General features: G+C 38.4%; 3 protein-coding genes across 5 annotated transcripts; 1 reads left to right on the top strand and 2 right to left on the bottom strand.

Annotated features, from left to right (window-relative positions):
* The first annotated feature begins 1,437 nt into the window (after positions 1-1,437).
* LOC121944624 (C5a anaphylatoxin chemotactic receptor 1) lies at positions 1,438-5,487 on the top strand. 3 transcript variants are annotated; one of them, XM_042488490.1, is made up of 3 exons: positions 1,438-1,510; positions 2,448-2,603; positions 3,470-5,487. In XM_042488490.1, the coding sequence occupies exons 1-3, from the start codon at positions 1,502-1,504 to the stop codon at positions 4,421-4,423; spliced, it is 1,119 nt and encodes a 372-aa protein (XP_042344424.1). In that variant the 5' UTR covers positions 1,438-1,501; the 3' UTR covers positions 4,424-5,487. The 3 variants fall into 3 exon arrangements, with proteins under 3 accessions (XP_042344424.1, XP_042344433.1, XP_042344417.1); XM_042488499.1 differs by lacking the exon at positions 2,448-2,603 and having other exon boundaries at positions 1,449-1,510; XM_042488483.1 differs by lacking the exon at positions 1,438-1,510 and having other exon boundaries at positions 2,275-2,603.
* A 3,672-nt stretch (positions 5,488-9,159) lies between these two features.
* On the bottom strand, positions 9,160-15,835 carry LOC121945025 (centromere protein Q). Its single transcript, XM_042489027.1, has 8 exons — positions 15,405-15,835; positions 15,240-15,300; positions 14,467-14,575; positions 13,630-13,698; positions 13,171-13,300; positions 11,525-11,644; positions 10,705-10,779; positions 9,160-10,291 (listed from the first exon to the last, which is right to left on the bottom strand). Exons 1-8 carry the CDS (start codon positions 15,513-15,515, stop codon positions 10,076-10,078), a joined length of 891 nt encoding a protein of 296 aa, XP_042344961.1. The 5' UTR covers positions 15,516-15,835; the 3' UTR covers positions 9,160-10,075.
* An 833-nt stretch (positions 15,836-16,668) lies between these two features.
* mrpl16 (mitochondrial ribosomal protein L16) lies at positions 16,669-21,821 on the bottom strand. Its single transcript, XM_042488245.1, has 5 exons — positions 21,609-21,821; positions 19,845-19,916; positions 19,500-19,648; positions 18,156-18,449; positions 16,669-17,043 (listed from the first exon to the last, which is right to left on the bottom strand). The coding sequence occupies exons 1-5, from the start codon at positions 21,676-21,678 to the stop codon at positions 16,852-16,854; spliced, it is 777 nt and encodes a 258-aa protein (XP_042344179.1). The 5' UTR covers positions 21,679-21,821; the 3' UTR covers positions 16,669-16,851.
* Between the last annotated feature and the right edge of the window lie 762 nt (positions 21,822-22,583).

The raw sequence follows: 22,583 nt of genomic DNA, 5'->3' as shown, positions 1-22,583 counted from the left end.
TAATTAGGTGATTTTTTTATACACTATATTTTTTCTTTTATTGTGCTAATTTTTGGGTAATTTCTTCTGCATTTTCCCATGTTTTTGAATAAAGTCAAGCCAAAGCTCAGGTTTGAAAGGGTTTTATTAACTTCCGTATCAGGACACCTTAGAGTGCATTATTGCATTTATGCCATGACCTTTACCACAAGTAAAATGTGACACTGTCAAGTTGTCATTCGTATATAATTTAACCCAAGAACTCCTTGGTACATAAGCACTGAGTACTGACTAGTGCTAACAGTTTATAAATGAAAGCATATTGTGACCAGTTAACATCTCCAGTAGAAATGAATGGGCTTGAGAACAAGACAAGGAAAACCAGTGCTTTAGTGCATTAAAAATCTCTTAGCTTCATAATCTGGACTCAATTGGCTCGAGCTCTAAGCCCACAGTCATGGTAAAGTGCAATGTCTGCAGCATCATTAGCAGATAAGTGTTGGTGGTTTTTTTTTTCAGTGTTAAAACCCACTTTCACACTCCGACGGTAGCATCTGTGACTCATCCTTCCACAGACTTCTCACTTTATAGTACAACACATACAGACAAAATAGAAAATAAAAAAAATGGCATATCTTCAAAGTTAAAGCAGACAATGCATCAAATGTGCAGCATGAGTTCAATGACAGCTGGAGGGACCTGTGTTTTATGTCATTCTGCTCTCCCCCCTCATTTCCTGTCACATCCTCATGATCTACTTTCTAATTAAAGGTCGAGTATGCAGGATGTGGTGATATCGCCTTTATTTAACTAGGAAGTGAAATTAAAACTCTTTTGCAAGTGAGCGCTAATCAAGACAGGATCATAAAGCTGAAACTTCCTTTGTGTGGGAAAAATGTGAATGGTGGACTCTGTGGAAGCAAACCCGCTCTGTAAATCAATATAAAAGGCTAAAAAATGATAACGAAAACAAAATTCTTATTTTCTGTCCCTTATAAAGGAATGGAAATGTAATTAATAATATTATATACAATTCCTGGCACTAGATGTCCCTTAATCCTACGCAATGGACCTTTAAGCCAAAAAAGTGTCCAAAAAGTTTAATAAAGTTAATTGCTGAAATCCTGCAGGACTCATAGTGGGAACCATTTTTTCAAGAAAGAACAAGAAGAGGGATAAAGAAGTAAATTAGAGAACATGAATGTGCACCACTGAAGCAAGCACACTAAATCTATCACATACTGATGATGCCTCAAAGGTCATTGTTGATTCTTATCGAGCAGTTGATCAAAGCTGTTTGGATATAGAAAAAAATTACATTTCATTTTTTTTGGAAGGTATCAAAACAGTTTTTGAAGTTCATTGATTTTACAGATATACCCATGAGAAGGAGTGTGTGTTGCAATCATAACAGGAAAGAGAGCGAGAAAGAGCAAGAGAGAGAGAGAGACTGTTCATACAACAGCGAGCAGGCACTCCCTCTTTCTTTATCTCTGCTCCTTTTCTCCAACACACAAGGCAAATGAAGCAGGTAAGAAGCAAACACTTAACATTAACATCTTGATAATGTAAAGAAGCATTTTAAGGCTGACGTTAAAAACACAGATATATCATAAACTTTGTTACTGAAGATTCTAGAAATTGGAACTTTTTGAAGTTGTAATCAGTGAACTGCTATCAGTAACTTTGGCTCAGGTGAGCGGCGCTGCTACTGTGTGCCAAACGCGTGTTCATTAACGCAGGAGTGTGTGCGTGCATGCTGCTCTCATTCCAGCTCCACACTAACAGGCCTGGTCTAGATATACATTCAGGCAGGGCCCTGGGGCCGCGGGGGTAGCAGTAAAAAATAACACATTCATTTCTACTGTGATCATTAAAACACCTGACACAAGTGCTGTAAGCATGTGTAAGTGTGTGTTTGTATTAATGAGGTCACTGGGACAAAAATATGGTCACATTGTGGGGACTCAGCAGGTTCTTGTGTAATTTGATTTACTAAGGTTGAAGAAGGGTTTGGGGGTAAACGTGGTGGTTATGACTAAGGTAAATCTCTAGCTAATGAATACAAGCATGCAATGACCTCTCACATGATAAAAATAACTTTGATTGGCAGAGCTGAAGAGATATGACACAGATTGCAGTGTGATACTGACTTTGTTGATTAAATCTAAAGGATAAAATACACAGTTGATAATTATCTTTAAATTTTAGCTGCAACACAGAAAAGATACCCTTAAATTAAAGGGCTCTGAAGAATTTTAAGGAAGGAAGTCTGTGGTGTCATGTTGGTGTTTGATGTGGAAAGCCTGTCTGAATTTTAGGCAACTTACACATGAAACCCATATGCAATCATGTGTGTTTCCATCCATGCGAATGTAGAAATTGTTATTTTGTGGCATTTATATTTCTAGTCAAATTTAAGAAGAGGAAAAAACTGTGACATGAAATCACTGTCTGCTGTGTTTCAGCTCATCACCTCAGTGGCCAATATGAATGGGACGCATGCAGCGGCGCTGCTTACAAGCAGCCCAAACAACTCTAGCAGTTCCAGCAGCCCCAGCAGCTCTTGGCAGGACGAGGCAGTGCAGGGTATCCAAATAGTGGCTACTCTGCTCATCTTCCTGGTGAGAAATCCTCTATGGCGCCAACCTGTGCCACAAATATTGTAGACAGCTGCACATGGGGCTGGAAACACTGACAAAGGGCCTTCATAATAGTTGGGATCACCTGTTAGTTATGAGATTTGGGGACCACAAACGTAACATTGTTTAGAGCCACTGTATGTGTCTGTCAGCTTGTATGCATGTGCTCTTTAACATAATTTAAAGAGCAATGCGGAGACTGCTCTGCGCACATCTGCACAGAGACATGGTTAACCCCTAACATCTTGGATCAAGCTGTTGCACTGGATGGGTGGACCTTGTTGGGAGCCATAAGGGCACAAGACTGATGCAAATTCAAAAAATGCACTGCAGGAATCGAATGAAGCCACCAGCAGCAATATATCCAAGCAACCGGAATCTTTATAGTAGCTGCTGTTTTTAATCAACTCATACTTCAACCCCAAAGATGTAGCAGGATTAAGGATCAATATAATTTTGTTTTTTGAACTAGTTTTAAAAAATGACCAATAAATCTACCTTTTTTCTTCTTCTTTCAAGATTATTGTAAAAATAATTTCATTACATACAACAAAATTCCATGACTTTCACAAAATTTTCAAGAAAACGGACTAAATCCAGGGCTTTTCCAGGCCTTGAAAATGAGATTGTAAAATTCCATGACTTTTCTAGGTTTTTTCATGAACATGGGAACCCTGTTTTTTACTTTTGTACAGAGCTAAGCATTTCCTTTCATTTAAGATAAGCTAATTGGCAGCTGACTGCAGGTTCATTAACAGACATAAAAAAAAAGTGTTTTTCGCTAGAAGTCAAACTAAATTACATTAAAAGTCTGTCCGAAATGTAACTGGTTTTCTCCGTTTCTCAAGGTGGGCGTGCCTCTAAACGGGCTGGTGGTTTGGGCACTTGCACGGCGAAATCGTCACCTGGCCCGCAGAGGCAGCAGTGAGGAGACCCGGGCAGCCAGCAGTTTCCGTGTTTATGTCCTGAACCTGGCCGCGGCCGACCTGTTGCTGATCCTGCGTACTCCGCTCATGTTGGGCTACATCGCTCACAACTACAGCTGGCCATTTGGCATTCATTTTTGCCACCTGGTGATGTTCATGCGAGGCATGGGGTTATACGCCTCCGCCTTCCTCCTCTGTGCAATAGCCCTGGAGCGATGCCTGTGTCTGCTGAGGCCCGTGTGGGCTCGACTGCGACGCCCTTACTGGGCTGTTCATGTGGCCTGTGGCATCTTCTGGCTGCTAGCCGCCATCTTGTCCGCCCCCTACCTCCACAGTGCCATCCTGAAGAACATAAATGGGACATACCATTGCGTGGAGAGTGGGGAGTTTAACATGGCACTGTTTGTCACAGAAACAATAGCAGGTTTCATCCTGCCTCTGCTGGTGTTTTTGGGAAGTAATCTGGCTGTACTGCTCACCATTCACCAGGCAGTGCCGCTGACACCCACCACTTCCTCCCCTTCAACTGCCCGCAGGATGACCAGGATGTACCACGTCATGTTTATCACCATGCTCTTCTTCCTAACCTGCTGGGTGCCATACTTTGTTTGTCGGTTCCTGCGGGCCTTGTCTGTGGGACGACCAGGGTGGGCCGCACTGCATATAAGAGCAGTCAAAGGCGTATACATCTCTCTGTTCCTGGTGTACATCAAGTGTGCTCTGAACCCGGTGCTGTACGTGTTCGCTGCCCGCGGCTTAGGAAACGCCATCAAGGCTTCACTTGTTTCCACTATTGAAAGACTCTTCAATGAAGACTCCATGGAGTCCATACGAAGGAAGTCTCTTAAGAACTCGCTGAAAAACTCACAGATGTAGCAGACGTCAACAATGCCTTAATGACTTTCTATTTCCATTTTTGCTTATACCTATAACCAAAAAGTAAGCTGTGTGAGTAAAAAAAACAGGTTTAGGTGTGCTTTAGGCCAGTGTTTTACAAAAAAGATCTGACAGACACATCAAATGGAGAAATAGGGGAATACTATTATTTTTAAAGTTACTGTATGTAAAGATGTAATGGTGGCAGATTTGACCAAAACTTAAAGTGATAGTGGTTGGATCGTCATTTCATTACAACCACCTGTCATTTCCCCATGATACAGACACTTGGCAACTAACAGGAGATTCCCTCTAATGGGGGATATTTGGGATGAAAAAGTGATTTAAAGACTTGGAGCACTCATGCCATAAACTGTGATTTCAACATTTCAGACAAAGACGTGAAAATTACAACACAACAGTAAAAAGCAGAAAGAGGACTACATCTCCCTCAAGCACTGAGCAATGCCAGATTTCTCTGCTGTCAGCTTAAAACAAGAAGATATATGGACCTGAGTGTCATCAGTATAAGTGCATGACTGCAGGCTCCAGATATGCTGCTTCTGTTGCAGCACGCTGAAGGCAGGGTCATGATTTGGCATAAAAATTAATTCATGAATCATCTTGTCTGTTCGTCAGTGGGCAGGGAACACCTTCATGGTAAACAAGCCAAAGTGAACACAAAAGTATTTCAGTGCCAGTTTCCTGGCCCCAGGGTAACCTTTGTCCTATGGATTCCTTCAAGATATTGCACCGTCAAGGACGCACTGCCGAGGAATGTGATAATGAATTGTTCTTATCAGTATCAAAAGTGACTTAGATCCACCAATCTGCTGACCTCATACTCAGGGTGTCTGGACTACAACAGGTCCTTGTTTATACATCTGGTTCAAGTTGTGCCTAATGAACCGTGAATGTATACATGTCTATAGGAATAAAGCACAACATACTGAGCAGTAAGTAAGGAAATATCTCATTGTGAATGTAAAATATCCATGTTGGCTGGGCTTCATTTATACACAAAGAGCATTATTATTTGTTGTTAATAAAAAGAACATCTATACTCTGTCGTTGTTTATGAACGGGTTACAAGTGTAAATAACCGTAGCACTTTACATGGGTTTTCTCTCATCATTAAAACATGAATAAACAAAAGCTTAAATATTTTCCCTCATAACCTGATGTTGGGTTCTGCATGATAAAATTAAAATATATTAACCTCCAAGAATGCCTAATCTTCAGTACTGACCCAAAGCCTTGTGATGAACAGTGTATTGATAAATAACTTGGAATATAACTTCCAGTGTGGCTGGTGGATTCCAAAATCGAGCAGCCATTCAGCAGATTTCAATAGTTTTTGTGGCAGTGAGTGAAGCAAATCTAGTGGTCACTTGCACATTTTACCAGCATTCTGAAAGTCACGCAATAACAACTAACCAACTGAAGCAGAAGTCAGAGCAATCACTGTAATCTGCAAGGTAAAATTACTGCTTTTGTTAAAGGAGTATGATGGCTTTGAGGAGAGCGATACAGTGGCTTTAGGTTCCTGTCGGAAAGGGGTTTTACCTACATCACTGCTTTTTGGGTGTTTCCATGAATCCGCTTTTTTATGATCATACAGCCAGTCTATTCTTGCAAGCTCTCATCTCTTCAAGGTCCAACAGAAAATAATTTAAATAATGACTCAGCAGTTAGTTTTTACCAGAGCCCTTTAAGAGAGAGTCGCATCATCTCCGTTCACTCCAATGACCCATTTTTTCACAGCAATGGCAGAACGTGGAGCATCTCAATAGTTCCCGGAAGTAGCATTAATTGCTAGTGGCGCAATGGAGTTGCAGCAGAGAAGACCATTTGCGATGGGCTTTAACAGGGTAAGATGCCTAAAGAATCGTTTTGATATAATCAGCATATCTTAGCTAAATAACATATGCATTGAAGCATGATATTGGATTATCTGACACTAAATGAGTAGATTTTACGAAGCAATAACAGATATGCTAACAGAGTAAGCTAACGTTAGTTAACAGTACTGTATATACTGAACACATTTCGTGAGCCGTTAACATCCTGTAAATTTAAAATGTCATGCTCTTGAGTAATTTCATCAAACATTAAGGGGTTACAGTGGAGAAAAGGCTTGTGATTTATTTTACAGCTCAGAGTGGGTTACATGTCAGCTTTGTTAAAGATATCATGGTGCTTGATAGCAGAGTGCTATTTTATGGTACATAAGGATTAAGACTAATAAAATATTTGAGACTAATAATCAATGTAAGAAAAACATTACTGTAAAGAGAAATGTAATTTAAGGGTGAATGTTTTTAGCTTTGTGATTCTGTTGATTCCATTTGTCTTTATTATGTTATAGCTCAGCTGATTTTCCATTGATTCTCCCTCTCTCTTTCAGCAAAAGAGCTTAACAGGATTCAATAGAGCCGGGAGACTGCCTGCACTCACACAGCACCCTCATCCTGAGCGTGGGCTCCCTGCCTTCTGCAAGCCTTTCCCTTTTCCTTATTTTTATTAAATCAGACACAAGTCTTCCTAATGGTGTGCTCTTTCTTTAACTGTTCTAATGCAATTTTTGAAAATGATAACCTCACATGTTCTTTGTGGTAGCAATCTGTGGTAATAGTGTAAGACTACTTCTGCTGGCATTACTCAACAACATTTTCCTCATCTGCGTGTCAGCGTCGCTTTCTCTACATGCCTGGACTGTTCCCATGCAGCACAACAAAGCATGGTGGAGACCATCTGAGAGGACACCACAAAAGAAGGACATAAACCAACTGCTTGATGTGCTATTTATGTTTCTGAATTTTTAGGTATTAATGAAATTAATTAACTGCAGTAAGTAAGTCAGTAGAAACACAAAGATAAATAAAATACACGTTTATATATAAAGATATATAAGCAATAAACAGCAACCTGCTCCTTTATCATGGTATATGTCAGTATAACCATTATATGTCATATCCCCATCACTCATATTTATACTATGTAATTATACATTTTACATATAAAACTACTATACATATATAGTATGTATGTATGTATGTATGTGTATATACACTGCTCAAAAAAATAAAGGGAAGACTTAAACAAGACAGTGTAACTCCAAGTCAATCACACTTCTGTGAAATCAAACTGTCCATTGAGGAAGCAACACTCATTGACAATCAATTTCACATGCTGTTGTGCAAATGGAACAGACAACAGGTGGCACCCCCAATAAAGGAGTGTTTCTGCAGGTGGTGACCACAGACCACTTCTCAGTTCCTATGCGTTCTGGCTGATGTTTTGGTCACTTTTGAATGCTGGCGGTGCTTTCACTCTAGTGGTAGCATGAGACGGAGTCTACAACCCACACAAGTGGCTCAGGTAGTGCAGCTCATCCAGGATGGCACATCAATGCGAGCTGTGGCAAGAAGGTTTGCTGTGCCTGTCAGCGTAGTGTCCAGAGCAGGGAGGCGCTACCAGGAGACAGGCCAGTACATCAGGAGACGTGGAGGAGGCCGTAGGAGGGCAACAACCCAGCAGCAGGACCGCTACCTCTTCCTTTGTGCAAGGGGGAACAGGAGGAGCACTGCCAGAGCCCTGCAAAATGACCTCCAGCAGGCCACAAATATGAATGTGTCTGCTCAAACAGTCAGAAACAGACTCCATGAAGGTGGTATGAGGGCCCGATGTCCACAGGTGGGGGTTGTGCTTACAGCCCAGCACTGTGCAGGACGTTGAGCATTTGCCAGAGAACACCAAGATTGGCAAATTCGCCACTGGCACCCTGTGCTCTTCACAGATGAAAACAGGTTCACACTGAGCACGTGACAGAGTCTGGAGACGCCGGTGAGAACGTTCTGCTGCCTGCAACATCCTCCAGCATGACCGGTTTGACAGTGGGTCAGTAATAGTGTGGGGTGGCATTTCTTTGGGGGGGGGGGGGCTGCACAGCCCTCCATGTGCTCGCCAGAGGTAGCCTGACTGCCATTAGGTACCGAGATGAGATCCTCAGACCCTTTGTGAGACCATATGCTGCTGTGGTTGGCCCTGGGTTCCTCCTAATGCAAGACAATGCTAGAGTTCAAGTGGCTGGAGTGTGTCAGCAGTTCCTGCAAGACCAAGGCATTAATGCTATGGACTGGCCCGCCCGTTCCCCAGACCTGAATCCAATTGAGCACATCTGGGACATCATGTCTCGCTCCATCCACCAACGCCACGTTGCACCACAGACTGTCCAGGAATTGGCGGATGCTTTAGTCCAGGTCTGGGAGGTGATCCCTCAGGAGACCATCCGCCACCTCATCAGGAGCATGCCCAGGCGTTGTAGGGAGGTCATACAGGCACGTGGAGGCCACACATACTACTGAGCCTCATTTTGACTTGTTTTAAGGACATCACATCAAAGTTGGATCAGCCTGTAGTGTGTTTTTCCATTTTAATTTTGAGTGTGACTCCAAATCCAGACCTCCATGGGTTAACAAATTTGATTTCCATTGATAATTTTTGTGTGATTCTGTTGTCAGCACATTCAACTATGTAAAGAACAAAGTATTTAATAAGAATATTTCATTCATTCAGATCTAGGATTTGTTATTTTAGTGTTCCCTTTATTTTTTTGAGCAGTGTATATATGTGTGTGTGTGTGTGTGTGTGTAGATGTTATACATTTTGTATTTTAAAATATTTTTTGTTTTTGTATTTTAATCATATTTAACCCTTATTGAGCACTTGCTTTTTTTCTATTGCCTCTGACTCTTGCACTGCTGAAATGTGTGAATCTCCCAAGTGTGACATTAATCAATCTAATATAATCATAGCTGTTAACATTAATCTTCAAATATAAGCACGTTTTACTTTAAAAAACAATATAATAATGAAACTACATATGATGCGCTCAGTGTACATTGTAAATCTATGCAGTTATTGACTGCTATTTTGCGAAAATCAGAGTTTTGTCTCTCCGTATAATGTATTCAAATGGCCCGCCAGACGCTTCGGGGAACTATTGGAAGTCTCCATGAGTCACGTGACGCCCGAGCATTTTGAACTTCCATTGTCATAACTTTGTTTATTCTAGTGCACGAGCTTTTAATTGTGAATGCAGTTGAGTTTGTGTTCTGGTAGTTAGGCTCCAATGACAACAGTGAAGTTGGATATCTGGACCTCTGACCAAAAACAAGCTAAGAAAAAACAAAAATTAGAACAAAACCAAACAACTGCATCTACAGGGCAGCAGTTCATTTAATTATAATTTTCATTTTTCTCTCCCCTAGTTTCCTGTCTGCCTCTATGCTATCAATAACAAAAAATACAACAAATAGTTTTTGTATTAATTTATCTGTGTATATAATGTCCTTTTATTCTATTTAACAATTTTCCGAAATTTACAGAAACTTTGTGGTTTAAATTTTTCTTAAAATAATTCCTGCTTAAATTGAAGTTTTCTCTTTCTTTTTTTAGCATAATGATTGTTGATGCCAAAGTGATTTTTAATTACACAGAGTGGCTGCATTTTTGCTTTTGCTTGAATGAAATTACTGCAGTTGGAGTGGAACCAAGTAATATCATAAGAAATATTTCTCAATACATCAATGCTCAAAACAAAAAAACACTTGCAAACTTCTTAAATGTCCTTTAAAAAAAGATAAACTTTCAGACCTGTGTAAGCAGAGATTTAGTGAGATTCCACTCTGAACAAGACTCAACACTCGCAGTGAAGCCTGGGTTGAAGAGCTGATCAGCATGTTTTTGTGCCTGTAGAAGCAGCACCTGGTCATCCTGGTTGGCCTCAGATTTCTGCAGAATTTCTCCCAGTTTGTGGGCCGTGGTCTCTGAGTCACTGTCCGGTATAATTTTTCTCACTCGAGCCTAAGACAAAAAAAAATTATAAAGCACTGCTGCATGATTTGGGGTGTTTCTACTCAATGTGGAGTATTTTGACAGTGTTTTTTTTTAAATGTTCTCTGTAACAAGAATGATCCTGTACTTGATAAGATCAGCACAGACAAACCACAACCCAAGATGTCATGTTTTCTCTGTGCCTTTTGTAAGAAACTATTTCAAATATTTTCATAATATTACAAAGAAGTTTCACAACAGAGCTGACAAGTCTAGACCTTCCTGTTACACTGTAGAGGAACTGCCCACTCAGGCATTTACACCACAACTTATTCACAAAAAATGAAAAAAACGCTAGGGGAAAACAGCTATTGTGCAATAGGGACAAGTAAAACTCAAGCCACATTTTGTGAAAGCGTGCAACAAACAACAAACATGCTCACCTCTAATGTTGATTCTTCTTTTTGTGGAGGTAGAGTGGGAAGGCTGAGAACTGCATGTTCAGCTATCTGTAAGATCTGTGTGAACACAAACAAGGCAACAAAATCTTATACTAGTAAATACAAAATGTAAGAGTGTTGCGAATCTCTGCTGATATACTGATCAAGTATATCATATAAAGTGATAACAGGCATTTCCTGTAGTTACTGCTAAGACTTTTTCTTAAGAATAAACCTGTTACGTCGGGTCACACATAACAAGAAAGGCATGGACTCACTTATGAAAAAAACGGGCTGACATTTGTGTGCAAAAATGCAATCTACCACTTCTCTTTCTGGGTCACCTCAACTCTGATGTTCCAGAAACTGCCTATATAATATGGTTATATTTTAAAGTGACTTTTGTCAGAGTTAATAAATAGTTAGGAATAATAAAAAAATGTCCTCCAGAGTGTTTTGGTAAAAGTTACATTACAAAATGTACTATAAAGACAGATTCACCTTTTTTGCAACAAAAATGTTCACGTCTGATCAAATTTAAAAACAAACAATTTCACCCATGATGTCTGCAGGCTTGAAGAAGAGATTTAAAGATGAGTCTGTCTGATACGATAGACCAGCAGAAAATTAAAACAACAAATAAATAGACCTACGCAAGTATTTCTGAAAACAAAGAAAGGAAAAGAAACTGCTATCTTGTTTTTACTAATCAACATTCTGTTATTTATATAAGGTTATAGCAATAATAAAAAACTAAAAACGAAAAAAAGGTCACAAGATATTCCTTTGTTTCACAGTGTTGGCAGACATTAGTGTTTTGCACCTCTTTAGCCTTCTCCTCCTCCTCCTCCAACTGGTCTCTCAGCATACTGCAAGTGTGCTGTAAAGTGACAGTCTGCTCTTCTGTCCTCTCCAGCGCACTGATAACGGCTTTTAAGTCTTTCTGGAAACCCAGACACCACAACACGACATTGTAAATGTAAGACAGTTACAAGTGTTATTTACTCACTTCAGTTGCATATAATTTAATAAACATTTAAACACTAGTGGAACAGTTAAGCATTACAATTGTCCATTTTGTTATAATAGCAACACATCTGGCCCTGATATAGGTTTATGTTATGAAAAGGTATATATTTCAGGGCGCTGCAAATTTGACAACTTATGGGCATGGCAGCCATTTTTCAAAATGTCCACGAGATACAGTAGGTGCTCAATATGTTTAAATGTTGCAAACAAGGTGATTTTCTTGAACAGATGATTGCCATGGTTTGTTCAAGATGATTAGATCAGATGTTAAGAGACCACAGACATGTCCCCCTTTCTCTTTATTTTGTAAGGAATCTTCTTAAAAGCTTTTAACTTGAGAAAAATAGATAGATGAGTGATTTCTTCAGGGTCAAACTTCACCCCCTCGCCTGAGCGCCAGCATGACGACAAATTCAACCCTAGAAGGGCAAGATCTCCAGCTTTCCTCTGTGCATTTCTCTTTTTATTAGCAGTGTGATTTAAACAGATATCAGTGGATAAATATCAGGGTCTTTGATAACCTCTAATCACAGATAAAACAATAAAGAACTTTGGTCTGGTACTTAAAGGTGAAACTCATCATCAATTGCTCCGGTGCTCCTGTGAGCAGATTACTTTTTTTTTGTATCTTGATTAATTCCCAGTACAGGTCTCCCCCCATGACACATAGCGTCTGAGGGAAAAACTGCCTTTTATTTGGTTTTCACATTTTTTCCAGGTAAAAATCTTTTAGAAAGCCATAAAAACAAAGACAAAAGAATCTGTCTGTGGTCTTCTAACATTTTATCTATCAGTATAAATGTATCATTGCAATCATCAAGAGTCACAGAATGAGTTCTGTACATCATTTAGGTATATCTAGCATCTATTTGGTGGCCATTTTGAAAAATGGCCACCAAATCTGCAGCGCTTGAATATTATCTTTTCATAACATATTAACATAAATGTGTTGCTTTTATCATAATTGCTATGGATAGTTTAACCTAGCTGCCCCGCTATACATACATTATGCCTTTTTAAAGCTGTTGCACAACATCACAGCTGTCATTAATGATTGAATGATTGTGCTGTTTATTGCAAACAGGGTTGCAGCTGATGAGTATTTTCATTCTTGATTCAGGTGGGGTTTTTTTGTTGTTGTTTTTTTTTTTTACATAATCAATTAAAAATGTTGTCTATAAAATGCTCATTGCAAGGCCCCAGAGACCAACATTTGACCTGAAACCCTCTGTGTGGCCTTTTTTCTTAAGAATTTACTTTGGTGATGAAATGATTAGAAAGAAAGACTATGTCACGTGAAGTTACATCACGAAAGACTAATCAGTTGATTGTTTCAGCACTAACTTCGATGAAAAATTAAATGGAAGATCATTTTTTTAAAATATCACACAGAGCATCACCGTCGAACTGTAAGAGTCCCCTCAGGTTAGTGTTTCTCACCTCCAGGGTGCTCAGAGTTGTCTTTCCAACCTCTGACCTCTTAGCCTCCTCCTGGTGGCGTTGAGATGATTGCTCAAAATCTTTTTGTTTCTGCACCGGAACTTTGAGCTCTGAACATTGAGCAAGAAACCTAAAAAAAGTTCGGGGAAATATGTCAGCAAAAAACAAGTTAACCAAGACATGACCTTTCACAGTTAATATCATTTTCTGTCAAGTGCTTTCAAATACTTATGTTTAAATCCAAACTACTCAGGTTAAGTAATAAGACGGTTAAGTTATGTTTGTTCATCAACTTTCACTGGTATTTTATCAAACTAGAATGATCGCAAATCAATTCATCTTTTTACTTGCTCTTATTTATTAGAGATGTAAGTGGAGGGGACAGTAAATACATAACCACAAGAGAACAGGTTCATTCTATTTTATTTTGAACATTTGAATTTCTAATTTCTTGCTCACCTGGTTTTCATTATGTTCAGATGTTCCTGGCTCTCTTTCTTCTCTTTGCGCCTCAAAGCAAGAGTTGCTCTGGGGAAACAGAAAAAGCATCCACAACAAGTTGGTTTTGAGTAGGATTCATCGGCAGTAATTGAAGTGCCTCCTGGATTTGTCAAGATACAAACTGATGATTAGTTTAAACTGGCGAAATTACAGTCTGACCAATACTGGATTTTTGAGGTTGATACCTATAATCAATATTTAAGTGCTTAAAAATCTAAAAAAAAAAAAAAAAAAAAAAAGTACAATTAGCCAGTGCTCTCTGATGAACAAATTGTGTGGAGACATTTTTTTTTTTTTTACAATTACCTTATAACTAGTTCATGTTTCTGTATGCTAAGCTCTTTTTACCCATCAGTCCACATATACACTGATACCGCCACATCTGCAATAAGCGGACTAATTTATCGATTTAGCTCTAGTTACAATACATACTGTAACAAACACTCTCCATGCAATCTATTAAGTACACCTAAAGCTGGGCAATATGGAGAAAAGCAAATATGACAATATTTTTGACCATATGTCAATATTGCTAATATTGGTGTTTTCAGGAATATTTACAAAGTTAGATTTTTAATAAATAATCATCAGTAATGTGGATATAATGACTAAGGTTAAGGCAAATAATAGAATAGCTCATCACTTTAATGTAATGCAGCCTTTAAATGAGCTGGACAAAACATTAGAAACTCATTTCAATGTACAGCCAAGTACAATCTCAGTGATTAACTTATAGTTGAATTAATACCTCTCTGTTAGTGTCAATAAAAAAGTGAAAAACATAGTGACACTCACAGTATTGACAAGTCCATGATGTTCTCTAGAGCAATGATGGAGGATCGTGACATCGGCTCCCACTTCTCCTGACCTCTGACTTTGTTTGGGACTGAAGATGAGCCTTCAGCTATTTTTGGACACACACACAGGAGCAACACAAGAAAACAGAATCTAACATTAGTAGGGCTGGTTTTCTTTGTGGTGCATCTCTTACAGTATGCTGCATCACTGTTCCTGCCTGATTTAACATGAAGATATCTGACGAGTCAGGACATTGGGCCTCATGCAAGAATCTCATAATATACTGTATGTATGAGGAATTGCTACTTTTTCCTTTAAATTATTTTTGATTTAAAATTTATTTAAACCTTATTGCATGTGCACTTTTACTTTAAATACTTAAAAAATAACAATAACTTTACATAGCGCCTTTCGTGAAACCTAAGGACTCTTTACATAATTGTATTTAAATGCATTGTTCTGAAATCAGATATATTTAAAATTTATTTCACATCCTAGGTCAGTTTCACTAATGCAGAAGTTCCTCCTCTTACAACCATTTTTGTCTCACTTATATAGTGTTTAGGGGCGTTAACTATGCTAATAGGCGACTTATGATTAAGTGAGATTCATCATTAAGCACACATGGGTAAGAGCAAATTTGGATGGTTAAAAGCGCTAAGTGCATCTGGAGTTGACTTCTTATATTTTCTCTTACCAGAAAATTAAGGGAAATTTAAGTGAATGTTGATGCATAAGGCCAATTGTGCTAAAAAAAAACCTGTTCTTACCTTTCCTCTTCTTTGCTGGTTTTGGGTGGGTGCCGTGTTTAACATCGCTGGGCTCAGGGTCCTGTAAAAACATTATTAAAGTGTAAAGCACCGTTAGCTCACAGGTCAACAGAAGACAAACAGGCCAAAGCAGACAAACAGTCAGCCGTGTTTACTTTATCTTACCTGGTGTTCTGTTACTTGCTGTTGCGTTTTCTGGTCTCGTTTTTTCTTGTTTTTCAGGGTAACGTTAGGTGCTTTTGATGCGGCCCGGTTTGAACCTCTTACAGGCTTCATATCCGGTAACGTTAGCTAGCTTAGTAAACGATAACCGTTAAATATAAAGCAAAATGTAACGCTGAAGTAACGCTATGCTTTAACGTCCAGATAAGCTAACGTGACTAAAATAAGCCGGCGCGAGTAAAGTCACCATAAAAATGTTTCTTGGTGTACAAATTAAGATTTAAATCGGGTAGGTTAGTTAAGTTACAAATGTCGCTCACATTTCTGAAAATAAAATCGTAAACGCGGCGGTTTGTTGTCACCAGCCGAGCTGCTTTTCGCGCTGCTGTTTTCGAAGCTTAGCGCTCCCTGCGCATGCGTGAAACGTACTGAAAACTATTAACCCGGACTTACGCCTGACAGGCAGACACTCCTCTTAGCCTACAGTTGCGTTACTTGGGTCAGATCTTCTTAATACATCCATGGGGTTTAAGGAAGAATTTAAAATTACAAATATTAACTTACCGACGTATTGGCAGACACAGGAGCCGTACTTAACATGAAAAATAACTGAGGGTGAGAGACGACAATGTTACCTGTAAGTTGTCACACAGGGCAAAAATAACTCATCTACTAAGTGGACTGAAGCCATTTTGGGAAATGTGAATACGGTTTCTAGTTCACACATTTGTGTTTTTTTTAATATACTAATGTTTTCATCAGCCTCTCCAGAAGCGCGTGGTGCTCTTCAGTTTCTCAGACAGCAGGTTCCTAGAGAAGTGCTTTCAAAAACTAATGGTAAAAATAATTTTGGAATTTTACAGGCTTAGAGTACTACTAAACATGTACTTCTATACAATCTCTGAATACAACATAACGACGTTACATCTACTCATTTTTCAAAAGTACTTTTTGGGCTCGTTGAGTACCTCAAGCCATATAGTTCTATAATAATGGAGGAAAGGCAGACATCTGTGGCTGATATCTCTTCACAAAAGGAAAGGCGTGTATGTAATTTGGATTAAGTGAACTGTCCCTTTAAATAGAAACAGGTGCTCTCCATTTGACATATTATACAACTAACAACTTAAAGTAAATACTTTAATAAGATCAACTAGTTTGTTTTTATTTATTTCTAATTTAATGAGACATTCAGACAAAAAGACTTTCAGACTTAATACTCTCAAAATACTTCAACCCACATGAGACACTGAAATACGTCATTTAGTTTATTAGTTTTTTTTAAAGCAGAAAAACAACAAACTGTCCAACTGACTTATACAATTATGTAAAAAAAACAGGACCTGAAACAGGACACCCAAATATGACTGAATATTTTGGTTGCTTTTTCATTGATGTGGTCTGGATGGTGTAACAGCATTACACTGTGTTGATCTGTCGCTCAAGTCCGTCACACCCTCCACGGATTGTGAAATCTGCCTGTGAAGCGTCCGTGGTTGTGAAGGTCGAGGGGGCTGAGCACTTTCCTGATACCCAGCATGTTTCCTCGCACTACCTCCCTAAAGGTCCAGGGATTCTGGTTGTTCTGCCTCTTTTCAGCCAGCTGCTTTTTCATGGCTGCCAGGCTCTCTTTACTCACAACCTATAGGAAGAACACAATGCAATCAAGTTGAGTTATTTTTTTTTGGTATTTAATTATTACAATAACAACAACAACAATAGTAATAGTTTCATTTATATAGCACTTTAAAAAAACAGGGTTTACAAAGTACTTTGACAAACAAGACAAAGCAGAAGCAAAACAGGTTTCTTTCAGAGGCAATACAACCGTAAAGCCTCATTCCCACTGCACAAAAAAAAACAAACCACCTGCCAACATTTGGCTTTGAAATGCGATAAGAATGCGTACAATCGGCATTCACACCCACATCAAATAACTCTGCAGTAGACGCGAACACAACATCCAGGTGAACACGCCAGACTTCTCCGAAAACCCCTTGGAAGCACATCTGGAAAAACAGCTGGGAGCACCTGTGGAGTGAGGCTGTGTGTGCATAATGCATGGCCAACAGTGACATTGACAAGTAATGCAACTGCACGCCTTGAGCAAAAAAGCTGAAAATATTTTTACTTTTATGCATGCCAGAAAATCTCCAGAAAAACACGTCGCACAGCAGCAAGAAAGGAGCGCCCGACAAGCGTGCTTAAGCATAGGGAAACAAAGGTTTTACTGGTGACGCATCTCAGTGTGATCCGCTCTTTAGTTGCTGACGCTCGCTCACGTCGGGTCCAGTTAGGACACAGTGTTAGGCTACCAAATACTACCAGTGGTGTTTCAGGATTGGGGAGGCGCCTCCCCAATCCTTTGGGATACTCATACCACTACCACAATAGATGGTGTCTATGGGCATACATTATGGAAGAGACAGAATATGGGGAGAAAATGAAACATTCGTGATGAACAAATAAACATAAACATCCAAAACGTTGCCACATGTTGATGCATAATAAAACTAAGTCACGTCGTCAGCTACAGAGAAGAAATTCACTTTTAAATTACATTAATGTCATGACAAATTTCCACGATTTTTCAAAAACTTTCAATGACTTTCGGTAGTTCCATGACTTTTCCAGGCCTGGGAAATGTGATCGTGAAATTTCATTACTTTTCCAGGTTTTCCATGACCGTGGGAACCCTGTATATGTAAGACACCAATGAGTAAAGTACAGAATATACTGCATCTGTCATCTCACCTTGGCAGGAAAGGGCAGCTTCTTGGCCACGGTATTCAAGATATGCTCAACCTCCCCCAGCTCCATCTTCCCGCCGAGCTCCACAATAAAATGACCGTAACGGACAGGTGTCACATAGTGGTCGATGGCTCCCTTGCCGCCACCCATGCGCTGACCGAGACCTTTACGTGTGACGGATTTGTGTGGAGCCTTGATGCGCCAGATGGCATATGTAGTCTGGGAATCTATCTTGCGGTTGATGGATAGACGCATCATCTCCATGTGACCCCAGTGAAGGTAGCCCCCACCCATGGCCTAAACATCAGAGAGAGAGAGATAAGGGGAAGTAAATTTGAAATGTTTTTCACTTTTAATTTTTTTACTTGGCAATAAAGTAAAGTTAGATTGTGTGTGATGGGGAACGCAATGAAGTTGTTGATGATTAAAGTACCTGAAAGCCATACTTGAGCAAAAATACAGATATCTAATCAGAGAATTACTTTGGTACAAAAAGATAAAGTCATCTATTAGAATATTACTTGAGTAAAAATCCTAAAATATCCTATACTTACTGAACTTAAGTATCAAAAATAATTTTGTGACATTAAATGTACTTAAGTATTGAAAGTAAAAGTACAAGTAAATGCTGGTAATAAAAAAGCAAGCGGTCAGAATATTGATAATCACAACCTAAAAAATGAAGCCTACATTACACTTGAAAAATTAAGTTGTTTTTTTTTTTTTTTTTTACAACTTAAAGGATTTAATAAACAAAATCAAGATTTTCTTTCCCTCCCATTCCTTCATTTGTCCATCCGTCCCGTCCTCCTTTCCTCCTCTATTCTGTAGTAAGTTACTAAAAAGCTTAGAAAAATGTAATGGAGTATAAGTATACAGACTTTTTCAATGGTGGAAAAGTGAAAGAAACATAAAACTCAAGTACAGATACTCCCAATAAATACTACTTAGTACTGAAACAAAGTATTAGTACTTCCTTACATTACACCACTGATTTTTAGTCATAAAATGTATTGAATAGAAGTCAGTTAGTCAGACTTACACAAAAATTTGATTTTTTCTAACATCATGTAAACACACTGAGTCATCTTCTATTTTGCATAAATGTAAAACTAAAGTTCAAGGTTGCGGTTTAATTCTGCACTGTGAGAAAGAGCGCTTTGTGTCTTGTAAGTGCTGTGAAATAAGTAACAGTCGGCTTTACAAGTCTGACAATACACAGTTACAGAAGGTTTAACATTAAATGAAAGTCACAGAATAATGCAGATAATATAATCTTAATACATCTCAATGCTTGAAGCAGCACTGACATAAACATCAGTGTTTACAAAACATAAATGTACTCACCATTATCGCATACCGTCCTGTTGTGAAGGAGTTTTCTTTCCACTCTTGGCCTTGGATGTCCCATAGTCTCTTCATCGATTTCCTGGCCTTTACAACATTAGGCACCTTGTCCAAAAACTTCAGTTTGGTCTTCTCTGGTAGCACCATATCTTTAAAGTAAAAGCAAGAGTTAGGAATCATGAACAGTGTTAACATACAGCACCAGGCTGATGTGTCTACTTGAACAAAGGCTGGAGCAAGGACAAAGGCCTGTGCAGAGTCTCCACAGTGTTATCAACTGCATAAATGCATAAATATAACAATGAAAAATCCTAACAGCTAACGGACAAGAACATGAATGATTACCGCTGAAGTCTGGAGGTATGTCATATGACTTCAGGCCAGCAGTTAGGATCTTCAAGTGGCTGTGTAAAAGACCTGTGAAACAAAGAGCAGAATATGAAACTGTTGTCTAACTGTTAATGTATTATTGCTCAGTTTAAAGGCAATGTATGCAGGAATTGTTGGTTACTGTTTGAATACATGTTTGCCAGCAAAATTGAAAGCCGGCCCCAGACTCACTCTCATTTTGGAATGAGCTGTGTCAGTTTGGCATTTGTTATATTTCAGTTTTTGCATTTGAATCTGCAATTTTCGCAGCCGTCTCTTGCGTGTTGCTTCTTCCTGATCGCTACCTCTTTATAAAGTCCCATCCTCACACGCACGCTATGCACCAAAACATCCCAAACATAGTAAAATAAGACAAAAATAAGAAAATACAGGCAGGGTCTCTGTAGATAAATACACCACTATGCACTTCAAGTGGGTCACAAGTGAAGATTGAGAGGAATTACTTTTGCATTTGCCAATTAGTTTTTTCTTTAAGGCAGATGCATACTACACCTTTACAAGGATAAATTTAAACAAATGATTCTTCAAGATGAACTGTAGAGAGAGAAACTGTAGTGATTTTATGTGTTATTTTGTGATATTTTCCATTTAGATAAAACAAAATCGATTTAGATGCATTGTGGTGATGTAAACAAAAACTTACTTGACCAAGTCTGAATTGTGTGGCCCTGTTAGTGATTTTCTTCACAAAAGATTTAAGTTTGAAATAGACACTTGCACCTAAGAGAATGAAACAATTGAGTATCTATTGTTTAAATATCCTATATGTTAATTTGTTTTGGTCTGATATACAACTGGTTGTCACTAAAAATGGATAATATAAACTATTTAGTTACCATAATATAGTTTATTTTATGAATGACCTAAATGCAAACATTTACATTTACAATACAGTTAATCTTGTGATTGTTCTGGTACTCCCTCTTTCACCGTGTTCATAAATAAAAAAAACTACTTCAAGTAGCTAAAACATATGGAAAAACTGCATTTGCTCTTTTAATGTTTCTTTCCTCTTTCCTGTTTTTGTGCTCTTATTTATTTACCTGAGTGTTTCTCCGTTTTGTTTTTGTTCCCTTGTAGTTATAAAAATCACTTTCTATTTTAATTTCAAAATAATAAAACTCCTATTGTTCCTTTTTTGCATTCGAATGTGTTATAGCACCATTTCTACCATTGTTGCTTAACTCTATCCTTGGTATTTGCACATCTATTCCCTTGCTTGTTCTGTGTATTTTTTCTATGTTTTTAATAATCATCATCATCCTCCTCATCATGTTTTTAGTTTTTTTTTTTTAGTTTTTAAAGGTCTAAACGGTGTGTGTTTTTCAGGTTAAGGAGACAAATAACAATTATAATTGGAAAAAAAAATGTCTCTTCAGTGATCTTGTTAACACCAACATGTCTTTATGTACAGTCTGTACTGGTTTTAAACCACAGAGTCAGTGATTTATGTTTTACTTCATATATGACTATTATTTTCTAATGTGCAGCATGTTAGTAAGTGGTAGTATCGCAGTTATTGCTTATCAACACATGTCCAGAGGCTACAAACTAAATAAGAAAAAAACATCACTTTAACATTCAAAGCAATGATCATTAATGTGTACGCCTCCCTTTGCACAAAGCAATAAATAAATATCTACACCTCAGGCAATAAAGGAGCGAGTTGTTGACGTTAATGTCACGTTAGCGTTGTTAGCTCACTTGTGTTCACGTTACCTTGTTGGTGACCGGAGACTCTGCAGATTCCGGTCAGTCCGCCGACAGCAGCCTTCATTAAGGAAAACATGATGTTAACGTTAAATAGGAAACTATAAACACTAAACTGTCACTTCTTGTGGCCCATAAACGAGCATTTCGATTAAATACACTGTTATAGACAACATGCTCTGCACAAGGTCGCTGCCATTGCTGAGACGCTTCTCTTATTACTTCCGCCAGAAGGAGATACACTTCCGGAATGAGAGCGTTTTCACAATAAAAGTATTTTCTACACATCTATTATACAGCCTTTTATACATGATATATGATATCAGCTTCATTTCCACCATTACTGCTTGTATTGAATAAATAAAAATAAATAAATCTAACGCTTACATTTATCAGGCCTAATTCAAATATGAAATTGTCACACCAACTGGACAGACATCCTTCATGATCCAAGGATGGGGAGAACAACCTTGTTAACTTTTGCTATCACTCAAACTCACTGGACATCTGATCTAGCCCACAATACATTTGGAGCAACAAAAATTTCTCTCTTTTGATATAATTTTAATGATAGCCTATGGGAAGACAGTTAACAGAAGTAAATCTCTGTCCTGCTGTAATGACTGATCATAAAACAATCATACTCAAACCTAGTCTCGTGAATGAAGATAAAAAAATATTTTTAATCACTGTAAATGTTATCATGTTAGTATGCTACCATTAGCGCTGATGAGCACTGCACACCAAGTAAAGCTGAGAATGATAGGAATGTTTTTAGTTTTGCAGGCATTAGGTCATGCAGCAGAATGTTTTATAAATTATCATTTTGACCAGAGGGTGGCGGTAAACGACCAAAATTACTGTACAATTCATCCTGTATGGTCCAGAATGTGTGTGCAGTATCAAATATGACTATGAGCTTTATCCAAAGTCAAACGTTAGAGTTATTAGGCAGAGTCATTTGGGAGCCACACATGCTCGAAA

This window comes from Plectropomus leopardus, chromosome 1 (assembly GCF_008729295.1).
Source record: "Plectropomus leopardus isolate mb chromosome 1, YSFRI_Pleo_2.0, whole genome shotgun sequence".
In the NCBI taxonomy this organism is placed as follows: Eukaryota; Metazoa; Chordata; class Actinopteri; order Perciformes; family Serranidae; genus Plectropomus; species Plectropomus leopardus.
This window is presented reverse-complemented; position numbering and strand designations above follow the sequence as displayed.